General features: G+C 42.1%; 1 protein-coding gene across 4 annotated transcripts in view; it reads left to right on the forward strand.

The window, feature by feature from the left end:
- Positions 1–13,414, forward strand: part of Rad50 (RAD50 double strand break repair protein) — a 196,260-nt gene that overhangs the window by 156,399 nt on the left and 26,447 nt on the right. For all 4 annotated transcript variants that reach the window (XM_076936848.1, XM_076936847.1, XM_076936849.1 and 1 more), the window contains 5 exons: positions 745–920; positions 1,594–1,831; positions 9,585–9,774; positions 10,292–10,418; positions 10,764–10,957. In XM_076936848.1, the coding sequence (XP_076792963.1) occupies positions 745–920; positions 1,594–1,831; positions 9,585–9,774; positions 10,292–10,418; positions 10,764–10,957 (925 nt within the window). The remainder of the gene's footprint in view (positions 1–744; positions 921–1,593; positions 1,832–9,584; positions 9,775–10,291; positions 10,419–10,763; positions 10,958–13,414) is intronic.

Here is a 13,414-nt window from a genome sequence, read left to right on the forward strand (position 1 = left end):
GTGAGGAGATGACAGCAACAAGCAGGGACAGGGAAGGTGTTTAGAGACGAGTAAGGGGTACGTGCTGTGAGGGAGACCTATGGAGTAGAACTGCCACTCATTCTTTGTCTCCAGTGGAGCCAGCAGGAGGCTTCTACTTGTTCCATCCCATAATCTGGGCTCTAAGACTGTGAGCCCCAGAAATATAGCAGAATTCTGCCCCAGTTTATTTATCTGAGGATAGGTCCATGCTCTAGATTAGCAGATGAGTCAGTGTCCTAGGGGGAATCCTTCAGCTAGAAGATTGAATTAGAACATTCAGTCTGTTCCTCTGACTTCTAAAGAAATAATATGGCGGAAGCGTAGCTCAGTGGTAGAGTGTGTACTTACCATGCTTGAGGTCCTATAAAAAGTAAAAATATAGGAAGTAATTGTTCATACCTTTTAACAACTTATGGCAGACTTTGTCTGGTATCTCTTTAATCAAAATTTTCAAATTTCTAGGGAGCTGGAAAAGACAGCTCAGTGGTTAAGAGTACTGGCTACTCTTGCATTGGATCTGGGTTTAGTTCCCAGCATGCATGTGGTGGCTCACAACCACCTGTAACTCCATTTCTGTGGCATCCAATATGCTTTTCTGATCTCTTTGGACACCAGAGACATACATTGTGCATGTCTATATATGGAGGCAAAGCATTCTGACACATAAATTAAATCTAAATAATTCAATTTTTTTCAAATATCCCACATTTGTTTTTATTTTAGCAAAGAACTAGCTTCAGCTGAACAAAATAAAAATCACATAAACAATGAGCTAAAGAAAAAGGAAGAACAGTTGTCCAGTTATGAAGATAAGCTGTTTGATGTTTGTGGTAGCCAAGATTTTGAAAGTGATTTAGACAGACTTAAAGAAGAAATTGAAAAATCCTCAAAGCAGCGGGGTAAGTTACAGTTTATATTATCAATTTGACTTTTGAAATTGCATTCACAGGTAACTGCTGAGGATCAAAGATTTTAAAACTTATTTTAAAATTAATTTTAATTGTGTGTATGAGGGGGTATGTGCATATGAGTCAGGTGTCCACCAAGGCCAGAGGCCTCAGATCGTCCCTGGAGGTGGTGTTGCAGATGATAGTGAGCTGTCCGGTGTAGGTGCTAAGAACTAACTCTGCTCCTCTTACTAGAGCAGAAGTGCTCTTAACTGCTGAGCCACCCCTCCAGCCCGAGTGAGGATAGGAGATGTTCAAACTTTGTATGGACCTAGATGACTTGCACTTGTTCCTGGCTGCATAGCTTCACTATACACGTAGCTCTGGGGACTTGCAGAATCTTACTTGTGCTTCAGACTTACCACCTATAAATTGAAAATAAAGCTATGCATTATATAGTATGTTAAAGAGGAGTGAACGAGATTATGTGTGTAAGAAATGCCTATCAATATAAAGATCTCAGTAAAATGTTAGATGCCAGAAATTATGCAAATCGAATATAGAGTATCCTTAGGAAGATTTAAATGTCAAAATCTTTATTTTGTTTGGGTATACTTATAAAGCAAGAATAATTATGGAAGAAAATATGTGTGTCTGACTAGGATTTCTTAACCTTTTTAAATAGCTGTGCTGGCTGGAGCCACAGCAGTTTACTCCCAGTTCATTACGCAGCTGACAGATGAAAACCAGTCCTGTTGCCCAGTCTGTCAGAGAGTATTTCAGACAGAGGCTGAGTTACAGGAAGTCATCAGTGACTTGCAGTCCAAGCTGAGGCTTGCTCCAGATAAACTCAAGTCAACAGAATCAGAACTGAAGAAAAAGGAACGGCGCCGTGATGAAATGCTTGGACTCGTGCCCATGAGGTAAGCCTGAAGTAGTCGTGGGGTCAGGTGGTCGTTACTCCTGTGTGTTTTCTGAGATTTGGCTTGAATCATAGTTATGACAGGTTCTAAACTAGTTGTTGATGTGATTTCCCAAACTTCACAAACAAATTAAAATATGAAAAGTTCTTCTGAAAAAGCAACTTAAAATTTTTTTATGTTGATGTGGGTGTTTACCTACATGTATGTCTGTGCACCAAGCCAGACAAGGGTATTAGATCCCCTGGGACTGGAGTTACATGTGGTTGTGAGCTGCCATGTGGGGGCTGGGAACTAAATCCTGATCCTCCAGAAGAGTAACCAGTGCTCTTAACTACTAAGCCCTCCTCTCCCCCCAAAATTTCCCTCCAGCTTTTAAAATTGCATTTTATTTATTTGGTGTGGATATGGATGTAATGCCATGTCATTCATGTGGCTTTCAAAGGACAACTTTCAGAAGTCTGTTCTCTCCTTTCCACCATATGGGTCCTGGGGATCAAACTTAGACTGTTAGGCTTGGTGGCTGGTGTCTTTACCCACTAAACAATCTTGTCATCCCCATAAGACAACTTTAAGGGTTTGTTTTATGTTGTTCTCACTGTTAACTTATTATCCTGCTTCCACCTCCCAGGTTCTGGATATGTGCCATCATGTCCAGCTACAGATAGATCCTAATAGTCCGTTCTCTAGAAGGGAAGTCTCTTTACTGTTTAAAGAACAATTATTGTAGCATCTTACATCATCAAGAGGAAGGACCACATTGAGAAAGTGTGTGTGAGAGACTTTGAGAGCAGGTTTAGCAGTGTATGAAGGCTCCTGGTTCTTAGCCATCGTTCTGCCTTCGTAACTGTCCCTTTTTATGTGTAACAGATCTGTGACCACAGTTTTTGGAAGTAATAAGAAATGGAATTAATTACTCATGTTAATATACATATGAAATAGGAACACTTCATTGTTTCTTTTCTTTTCTCTCTCTCTCTCTTTTTTTTTAATAAGAACTTCTCTGTTATTACAGTACTTTTAGGTTGGCATTTCTTGGTTATAGTGTAGACGTTTTAAAAATCAATAATGGTTATAGTATGTAATAGCCAACATTTGAGTTGCTGGTTTTTTTCTTGTTATTAGCAGCTAATTTAATTTATTGTACCTTTTACAATATTTACCTTATTAATTTAATTTTAAGTAAGAATTTGTGATTGTTTTCAGAAATAAACTTTTTTTTTTTTAAGTTTATTTTTATTTTATATGTATAGCTAGTTGTTGCGGCCCGAGCTGCCTCACGTTGGGCGCCAAAAATGTTGAGAACCGCTCTGCTCCAATGTTGCAGACCACTCTGTCAATGTTGGAATCCGCACTGCCAAAAGCCTTGGGGGCTAAGTTGTTAGAGCCCGCACTGCCTCAAGCTGCTCCAGTCCTCGGGTCGGGGTACAGCAAGAGAGAGAGGACGGACTCGAAGAATGGATACCAGACAGAGTGTGATTCAATCCCATTTATTCTTCAGTCTCTCTTCTTCTCTCCAAGTCCCTAGTTCCCAGTCCTAGTTCTAAGTTGCTAGTCTCTTTCCCAGTTCCAAGTTACTTCTTCCTAGTGCAAGTGTCTAATAATTGTTGCCTGTCTCTAGTCTCAAGTGCCTACTGCCTAATTCCAAGTTCTTCCTCCAAGTGCCAAGTGCCTAATACCTAATAATAATAATTTCTTCTGTCTGCCTCTCACCTTTTATGTCTCACTTCTAAGCCACGCTTTAAATCATACCTTTAAGTCATGCCCTTAGGTCTTATCTCTAAATCTGATCTTTTAAGTCACGCCCTTAAGTCACACACCTTTAAGTCTCACACACCCAAAGGAAAATCCTGGGTATCTAAAACAAGATGTTATCACAGTGTGCTTAGCTGTTGTAGGCTATTGTAAACAAGTTTCTTGTCAGGGTATACAGCTCAAGGTGGCTGCAAGGATGATAGCCGCCTTTTGTTGGTTCTCCACAGGTCCCCCTTTTAAAAATTTTTTTTCAAAAGGGAAGGCTGGGAAAACTTACGGAAACCATGCCTGCCTTAAGTTGGAACAAAAAACCCCAGCCTCCCTTTCCCGTCTTTGGATACTCAACAGCCATTGGTTGAGCTCCTGTCTTAGGCTGGTGAGGCCTCCCTTTTTAGGGGCAAGGGTCTTGAAGTGTTCTCTTACCCGTCCTTGACTATCCGGCTTAGTGCGTAAGTTAGGGGATAATCCTTGTTAGTCTTGATGACAGAGGTTTTACAATCCCCTACTTATAGCCTATAATAATGGACCTGTATGGGTTTCATTTGAATAGCATCTATCTGTTGTTATACAAAAGCCATCAGTTTGTTGAACAGCATGGACCCGAGAGGCAAGAGACTTGACAATGCCTGAATAGTCAGTATAACAGCAACACTCTTTTTTTAAGGGCAACACATAACTCCCTCTATCAGAGGAGTAAAAATTATAAGCCTCTTCTATTCTGTTACAAATGTGTTATAGCAGAATCTATATCTCAATCTCAAACCCAAAAAACAACTATAGTAACTGTGGTAGTGGATTTTCTCCTGGGTCTAAACAGTGTTCTCCACTAAATCATAAGTTGGGGAACCAAGAGTCCAATAGAGCCACCCTGGAGATACGGGTGGTGATGTCTCCTTCCACATTGAGGACTTCCCAAGTCAGGTTTGCTGGTTAATCTGTTCCAGTTTGAAGGCAATTGAGAAGCATCTTCATGTTTCCTGCAAAGAAAAAATATGCTTCTCGGGGGGTTTACTCCTCCCTGGATTTGTTATTGTTGTCTATCTGTTTAATCAGTCTCTCTGGCAGCCAGTGTGCGGCATCTGCAGTTTGGGAATATATGCAAACAGAACCTCTTCTCCAGATAAGCACTGGATCTGGCCCATTCCAGGTTCCAATTAATGGGTCTTTCCAGAGGACTGTTGCAAAATTCTTTTTGATATCAGGATGCCAGAATCTATCTGCAGCGGATTTTCCTTCAGAATCCAAAGTTTAAAAATTTAAAATAAACAGCGTGTGATGAAGGATATTTCTGGGGGATCCTTTGGTAGGGTACCATTTCCCCTTTTTAATTTTTTCAATTGACATTTAATGGTTCGATGTGCCCTTTCTACCATACCTTGGCCCTGTGGATTATATGGAATACCCATTTTATGTAGTATTCCCAATTTTTCACAGAATTGGTGGAAATTGGAGCTTGTATAACCTGGGCCATTGTCAGTCTTTATCTGTTTAGGCACACCCAATACAGCAATTGCAGCAAGCATATGAGTGATCACATGCTTGCTTGTTTCTCCAGATTGTAATGTCGCATAAATGAAACCACTGTATGTATCTACACATACATGTATATATTTTTGATTGCCAAATTCATTATAATGAGTAGCATCCATTACCAAGGACCTCAAGAGGATGAGTAATCCCTTCTTAACTTTTTCCTAATCCTTTCCCTGGGGAAAATCCAGAGTTTACCATTTGAGCCATGATTACTTCATTAGAGCTGCACGTAATCAATCCCAACTGGGATAACAGATCTCTGCCCCAGAGATTAATAGAAAGGCCCAGGATGACTTAGGGTTGTATATTCCCTGTATTTCCTTCTTTATCTTTCCACTTCAGCACCTTAGAGCTTTGTAGTGGATTTTGACTTTGGCCAATACCCCTTAGATTGGTTAAGGTTGGGGTCAGAGGCTAGGTGGCAGGCCAATCGTTTTGTTTTAGGATAGTCACATCAGCTCCTGTGTCAACCAAGCCTTGGAATGCCTTTCCATCCAGCCATAGTGTCACCGTAGGTTTTTGTTTAACTATAGGCTGTACCCAGTATGCATCAGAGGAACCAAAGCCTTGATCCCCTCTTTTAGGATTCTTATATTTGTGATTAGTAGGGTATAATGGAAGTAACAAAATTGAGCTATCCTCCTTCCTGTAGGAATGGTGACAATATTCTGAATTGCCTGTGCCATTACCTTAATTTCACCTTGATAATCATTGTCTATTACTCCAGGAAAAATTTGTAGTCCCTGCATAGTAGGGACTACACTGCTTCTTCCCACTATCAGGCCAAACACATTTGGATAGAGTGGTCCAAACACTCCAGTGGGTAAGGCCTGAGGTCCAATTTCTGGGGTTAAAACTATGTGGGTGGCAGAACTGAGGTCTAGTCCTGCCCTTCCTGGTGTTGCTTGACTAAGTTCAGTCAAGGATTGGTGTTTGTTGGTATAAAACTGACTGCTCCATAAGCCTGTTTTGGCTTGTGTTGGTTCGGGGCCTGGAGCTGGCCCCTGTTCCCGTTTTCCTGATTATGGGAAAGGGTGTTTCCTTGTGCATCTTTTTTTGGACCTACATTCACTAGCCCAATGCCTTCCACGTTTGCAAAGTGGGCAGAGCCCAGGCTGTTTGCTGGGCTGTCTCTGGGTTAACTCATTTTCTGCCTTGCAATCTCTTACAAAGTGTCCAGGCTTGCCACATTTAAAACAGGCCTTTTGGTTTCTACTTGCCAAAAAATCTCTTACTGATTGTCCTTGCATGGCAGCCACCATAGCTAAGCCCTGTTGGTAGGAGGGACCTATGTCAGAACAGAGTCTGATATACCCTGTAAGGTCTGTCTTTTTCCTGTAGGGTCTAATGGCTGCTTGACAGGCAGGATTGGCATTTTCATATGCAAGTTGTTTCACATAATCTACACCTGCCTCTGCATTACCAAAAATTCTTCCTACTGTTGTCATTAATGAACAAAATCAGAAAATCATTCATCAGGTCCTTGTCTGACTGCTGTTAAGGACGTACTAGGGTCCCCTTTTGTTGGGAGTTTATGCCAAGCCTTCATGGCTGCATTTTGAATTTGAGCGAATAAGCCTGGGTCATATTGCATCTGATTATCACTAGAAGCAAATTGCTCTTCTCCTACTAAGGCATCAAAGGACCAACCATTGCCTGCCTGAATGTTTCTCCTAGCTGTTTCTTTACAATTCTCATGATACTCTAATTTCCAAATAAGATAGTCACCACCACTAAGAACTGCTCTCACTAATGTATTCCAATCACTAGGAGTCAGCCACTCCTCTGCGGCAGACTCAAAGATTGCAAGAGTAAAGGGAGCAGTGGCACCGTATTGTGATATTGCAGTTTTTAATTCCTTAATAATTTGAAAATTAAACCCTGTGTGATATCTCCAAGCAACCCCTTGATCATCTTTGGTCTTGGATACAGGGAAAGCCTCAGCATCTTTCTTCTCTGGATGATCTGTGGCTAATCTTAAGCTAGGTGATAGGGACTGCCTTTGGACTCCTGGTTGAGGAATGCAAGGAGTTGGGGGATTTTCACAGTTTACCTTTTGAGACATCTTCCCTGTCTTTACTTAAAGCTTATTAATTAAGTCTTGATACTCTTTTTCTAACTATTTCTTGTTTAAGAAAGATATTTTTTCCTGTAACTCCCTTATGGGATCTATAACCACCATCTCCAGTGTGGGAGCACTTGGAGGCAGAGGCACATAGGGAGGGGGGTCTTCAGGAAGAGGGCCATTCAGGGTCGTAATGTTTGGCTGCCTCTTCTTCTAGGTCAGCACAATCTGACTCTGACAAATCATTATCAACCTTTGGTTGTATTTTAGATTCTAATTTACTTTTCGTTTTTGAACATGAAAGACAGCATTCAAACAATGAAACAAAAGCAGACAATTAACACATGTGAGCAGCAAACAACAAAATAAAAAGAGAGTTGAGTTCAGGCTGACTTATTTCTTGCTGCATTTTCATTAACATGACCTACCTTTCTCCATGTGGTAGATTCCCGCAGTGATCACCTTTGTTTCACTTCTGAATTTTTGGCAGATCCTTCTTCCAGCAAGGTCCCTCATTGTGTCTCTCATTCTTGCTGCCCTACGTTGGGCACCAAAAATGTTGCAAGCCACTCTGCCCCACGTTTGTGGGCCAAAATATTGCAGCCCGAGCTACCCCACACTTGGAGGCCCAAAATGTTGCGGATCGCTCTGTCAGTGTTGAAACCTGCATTGCCAAAAGCCCTGGGGGCTAAATTGTTAGAGCAGGCACTGCCCCAAGCTGCTCTGGTCCATGGGTCACGGGTCGGGGTTCAGCAAGAGAGAGTGAGGACTGACGAGAAGAATGGAGACCAGACAGAGTGTGATTCAATCCCGTTTATTCTTCAGTCTCTCTTCTTCTCTCCAAGTCCCTAGTTCCTAGTACCAAGTCTCAGGTCCTAATCCTAGTTCCAGTTGCTAGTCTCCTTCCCAGTTCCAAGTTCTCTTCCAAGTGCCTGTCTCGAGTACAAGTGTCTAATCCCTAGTTGCCTGTCTCAGTCTCAAGTGCCTACTCCCTGGGCCTAATACTTAATAATCGTTTCTTCTGTCTGCCTCTCGCCTTTTATATGTCTCATTTCTAAGCCACGCCTTTAAGTCATGCCCTTATGTCTTGACTCTAAATCTGACCTCTAAGTCATGCCCTTAAGTCACACACCTTTAAGTCTCACACCCAAGGGAAAATCCTGAATATCTAAAACAAGATGTTATCACAGTGTGCTCAGCTGTTGCAGGCTATTGTAAACAAGTCTCTTGTCAGGGTATACGGCTCAAGATGGCTGCAAGGATGATAGCCGCCTTCTGTCAGCTCCCCACAGCTGGTGGTTGTTTTTTTTTTTTTCTTATGATCTGTGCAATACATTCATGCAACACTCATGAAGGCCAGAAGACGCCACTGGACCTCATGTAATGGTTGTTACACAGTTGTTAGCCACCACATGGGTGCTGGGAATTAAACCTCAGTTCTCTGAAAGAATAACCAGTGCTTTTAACTGAGCCATCTCTTCAGCCCCTAAACTTTGAATTTTCTTTTAAAAACGGAATGTGTTACTACTTTACAGTTGATATCAATAATAGGTAAAGAGCCACTACTTGTCTTAGAGACAGTAAGTGAAGTTCAAATAGTGATATTAAAAAAAAAAGACTGATGGTTTTTGTACTGTGAGCCCATGTAGCATTTGGCTGAGAATCTGGCTTCTTCCTGTCCTCTGTAATTTAAATTATTTTTAATTTTGAAATTACTTTCTACTTAAAAAAATTTTACAAAGCTAGAACAGAGACTACACACCCTCCCTTCTGCTGAGATTAGCAGTTTGTGTGACTGTATACAGTTAGTGAACCAGGAGAATAACAGGGGTGCAGCCCTGCCGACTGCAGACCGTACTGCAGTCCATTAGTCTTGGAATGTGTGCCTGGCTTTAGGATCCCGACTTGCATCTGAGTCTTTCTCCACAGGCTCCTGTGGTCTATGTGCAACAACGGTGCATCAGCCTTTCTGTCTCTTTCATGGTCTTGAAGCTTTTGATGAGTGCAATCAGTTGATTTGTAAAATTATCTCTGCTTGGCAACACCCCAGTAATAATTATTGCAAACAGTTATCAGTGGCTACTAGCATCAGTAAGCAGTTGTTTGAAAAACAGGGCATTAACATATTCTTGGATCTGTGATATCTTTTAAAATGTATTTTTTTTAAAATACAAAAGGTAAAAAGTAGTCATCTTACTTCAAGAAACATGAGTATCAGCACAGTACCCAAATGGGTAGGGTAAACATCACACATAACAGACACGTTGACATCATTGGGCTAGTGACAGGACATCCTACAAAGGGCTGGCAGCTTTTCTGTGCTATTCTTGCCAAAAACACATAGCTTCACTTTAATTTTGAGAAAATGTCAGCTAGATTGGCTTTCATTGTGTTTCTTTTAAGGCAAAGCATAATTGATTTGAAGGAAAAGGAAATACCAGAATTAAGAAACAAACTACAAAGTGTCAATAGAGACATACAGCGCCTAAAGAATGACATAGAAGAGCAGGAAACACTCTTGGGTACAATAATGCCGGAAGAAGAAAGTGCTAAAGTATGCCTGACAGATGTTACAATTATGGAGAGGTTCCAGGTAAGCTACTATAGTTTAAAGCAGAATAAAATTGATTTGTGGGTTCTTGAATGTCAAGTGTGTTTAAAAACAGTAGCTAGGCGTGGTGGCATACACCTTTAATCCCAGCCCTATTGAGGCAGAGGCAGGTGGATCTCTGTAAGTTCAGGGCCAGCCTGATCTTATATAGCAAGTGCCAAGTCAGCCAGGCCTACACAGTGAGACCATGTCCCCCCTCTTTCCCCCAGATAGATAGATAGATAGATAGATAGATAGATAGAGTGTATATATAATGTATATGCACACACACACACACACACACATATATAGCAGCCAATTTTCAGGTGTAGACAACTAATTTGTATACATTCCTAGAATTAAGGTGTTCATAAACTATGGAGGTTGAGGCATAATTCATTTACCTTATTTGAAGGACTAGATCTTAATTTCACTTTTTATCCTATTAAACTTGGCCTTAAAAGGGTTTGAATCATGATGGTGCAGTAAGTCTCTTAGAAATAACTGTTCTGTTCTTAAGATGGAGCTGAAAGATGTTGAAAGGAAAATTGCACAGCAGGCAGCTAAGCTCCAGGGAGTAGACTTGGATCGGACTGTTCAGCAAGTTAACCAGGAAAAACAGGAAAAGCAACACAAGCTGGATACAGGTAATGTGTCTTTGTTCACATGCCACAAAGGCTTCAATACCTGCTCCGTGGAAGAGCCCACTGTGTATTCATTCTCTTCTCTCCAACTATCACTGCTTGGCTTCTTTGCCTTGTGCAACAGACTTGGAATTGTAGATGGTCAGATGAGCTGGCTATTTCCCAGTGGGACCTGCCCTGTGAACTTCACCCAAGAGTGGCCAGGGTGGGGACAGCAGGCAAGATACCCTGCTGCGTGAAGTGGAGGCCCCTGTAATTCAGCATTTGAATTGTGTATGCTTCAAGAACTCAAAGAATGATAGCAGTGTTCCCACCCATTAGCCACTGTATCATTATGTTTCTGTGCAGTTTCCAGTAAGATTGAATTGAATCGTAAGCTTATACAGGACCAGCAGGAACAAATCCAACACCTGAAAAGTAGAGCAAATGAGCTGAAATCAGAGAAACTGCAGATAGCCACCAATTTGCAACGGCGTCAACAAATGGAGGAGCAAACTGTGGAATTATCCACTGAAGTTCAGTCTTTAAACAGAGAAATAAAGGTAGCTATGTGCATACGTATTGTTTTTTTTTTTTTTTTTGTTAAACAAAAACAGGCACAAAATTCAAAATTGTTGTTAATGTAACACATAATTACTGTTATTGTGAAAATCAAGTGTAAGTGTTAAAATGCTTCGTGTGATTTCCAAGTGACACAGTGGGTATTAATAAGTAAAGATTTGGGAAGAAGGAGTTGGGCGTGTAAGGAAGACCCAAGTGTCTGGTTAGGTGGTAGATTTCATGTTACTAGAAGTGGTCAGTTGATGGCTGCATAATGGTATATGAATTCTTGTCCCCAAGTGTTGTACCCACGGCAGATACCTATATGTCAGCATGCTTCCATTCGCTCTCATGTGTGATTCAGACCACTTGCCAGTACAGTGAGCAGGCATGGACATGCCACAGACACTGAGGTGTACCCACTGTGAGCAGGCATGGACATGCCACAGACACTGAGATGTACCCATTGTGAGCAGGCATGGACATGCCACAGACACTGAGATGTACCCACTGTGAGCAGGCATGGACATGCCACAGACACTGAGGTGTACCCACTGTGAGCAGGCATGGACGTGCCACAGACACGGAGATGTACTCACTGTGAGCAGGCATGGACGTGCCACAGACACTGAGGTGTACCCACTGTGAGCAGGCATGGACATGCCACAGACACTGAGATGTACCCACTGTGAGCAGGCATGGACATGCCACAGACACTGAGGTGTACCCACTGTGAGCAGGCATGGACGTGCCACAGACACGGAGGTGTACTCACTGTGAGCAGGCATGGACGTGCCACAGACACTGAGATGTACACACTGTGAGCAGGCATGGACGTGCCACAGACACTGAGATGTACCCACTGTGAGCAGGCATGGACGTGCCACAGACAATGAGATGTACTCACTGTGAGCAGGCATGGACGTGCCACAAACACTGAGATGTACCCACTGTGAGCAGGCATGGACATGCCACAGACACTGAGATGTACCTACTGTGAGCAGGCATGGACATGCCACAGACACTGAGATGTACCCGATGGCTTTATCTCAGTGAATCAAAGCAAAGGTCCTAACCCAGGTCTTCTTAACTAGGGTCACTCACTCACTCAGCACTATAAAAGTTACCCAGTTTATTTAATAGTAATTGCTATAAATGTTCCTTTTTAAATAATTTGTGGACTAAATAAGTTGGGCTGATAGCAAAATAGTATTAACTTGCACTAGTCTTGGCTGGTTATAAATGATTTTACTTAAAATATTGAGTGCCTCCCAGCCCTGTTGAAGTAGATAACCAAGTATGCATGTGTAGGAGAAAGAAACTGGGATTTTAGACTGCCCCATGGTTACCCAGAGGAAGCAAGGTTGACTCTCAGAAAGATCTTCTGACCGGGCCTGTGGCTCTCCACCACACCACCATCTTCCAGCATGAGAAAACACCATACTGAAGTCACAAATGAATGGCTGTGTCTACCTGTAACCTTGTAGGTTCAGAACATGTGTTCATTGCTTTAAACTGTGGTTATCATGTGTGTGTACAACAGCAGTGTTAGAAGGGACTTCTAGTTAGTGCATTAGTTTATCATTTGAAAGTCCTTTTTCTTCCAGAATTCATGTGGGTACACCACCGTCAGTCAGTATGCTGTTACTACCGTGAAAATAACTGCTTAGCTAACATGTAAGAAAGAATGTTGGACTGAATGACCTGTCTAGTCTTTGATCACATAGAGCTGATATAGGTCCATCGTTTCCTGTTGAGCTCTTAAAAATCCATGCATAAAACTATGTGGTATAATTGGGACCATGTGGCCTAGATCAATAATCTAATCATTTTGGTAGAATCATGCCTGGAGCTGGACTTGGTTAGACTTTTAGCTATTTCAATTGATTATTTTATTTATTTGATTTACACTCTGACCACAGTTTCCCCTCCTTTCTTTCCAATCCTCCCCCCTTCCATCCCCTCCATTCACTCCTCCTCCCTTTCTCTTCAGAAAATGGGAGGCCTCCCTGGATATCAAGTAGCCCTGGCATATCAAGTTGCAGTAAGACTAGGAGAGGCAGCACAGTAGGGGAAAGAGTCCAAAGGCAGGTGACAATCAGAGACAGCCCCTGCTTCTGCTGTTAGGAGTCCTCCATTAAAGACACAACTGTAACATGTGCAATGGGCCTACGTCTGTCCATGAAGGTTCCATGGTTGGTGGTTCAGTCTCTGTGGGCCCCTATGGGCCCAGGTTAGTTCATTCTGTAGCTTATCTTGTGGTATCCTTAACTTCTGGCTTCTTCAATCTTTCCTCCCCCTCTTTCGAAGGAAAGCCCCACCTAATGTTTGTATGTCCCTGCATCTGTTTCAATTCTTTGCTGGGTGAATCCTCTGTGATGACAGTTATACCAGGCTCCTTTCTGCAAGTGTAGCAGAATATCATTAATAGTGTCAGGGTAGGCTCCCTCTCATGACAT

The sequence above is a fragment of the Arvicanthis niloticus genome, chromosome 6 (assembly GCF_011762505.2).
Source record: "Arvicanthis niloticus isolate mArvNil1 chromosome 6, mArvNil1.pat.X, whole genome shotgun sequence".
NCBI lineage: Eukaryota > Metazoa > Chordata > Mammalia > Rodentia > Muridae > Arvicanthis > Arvicanthis niloticus.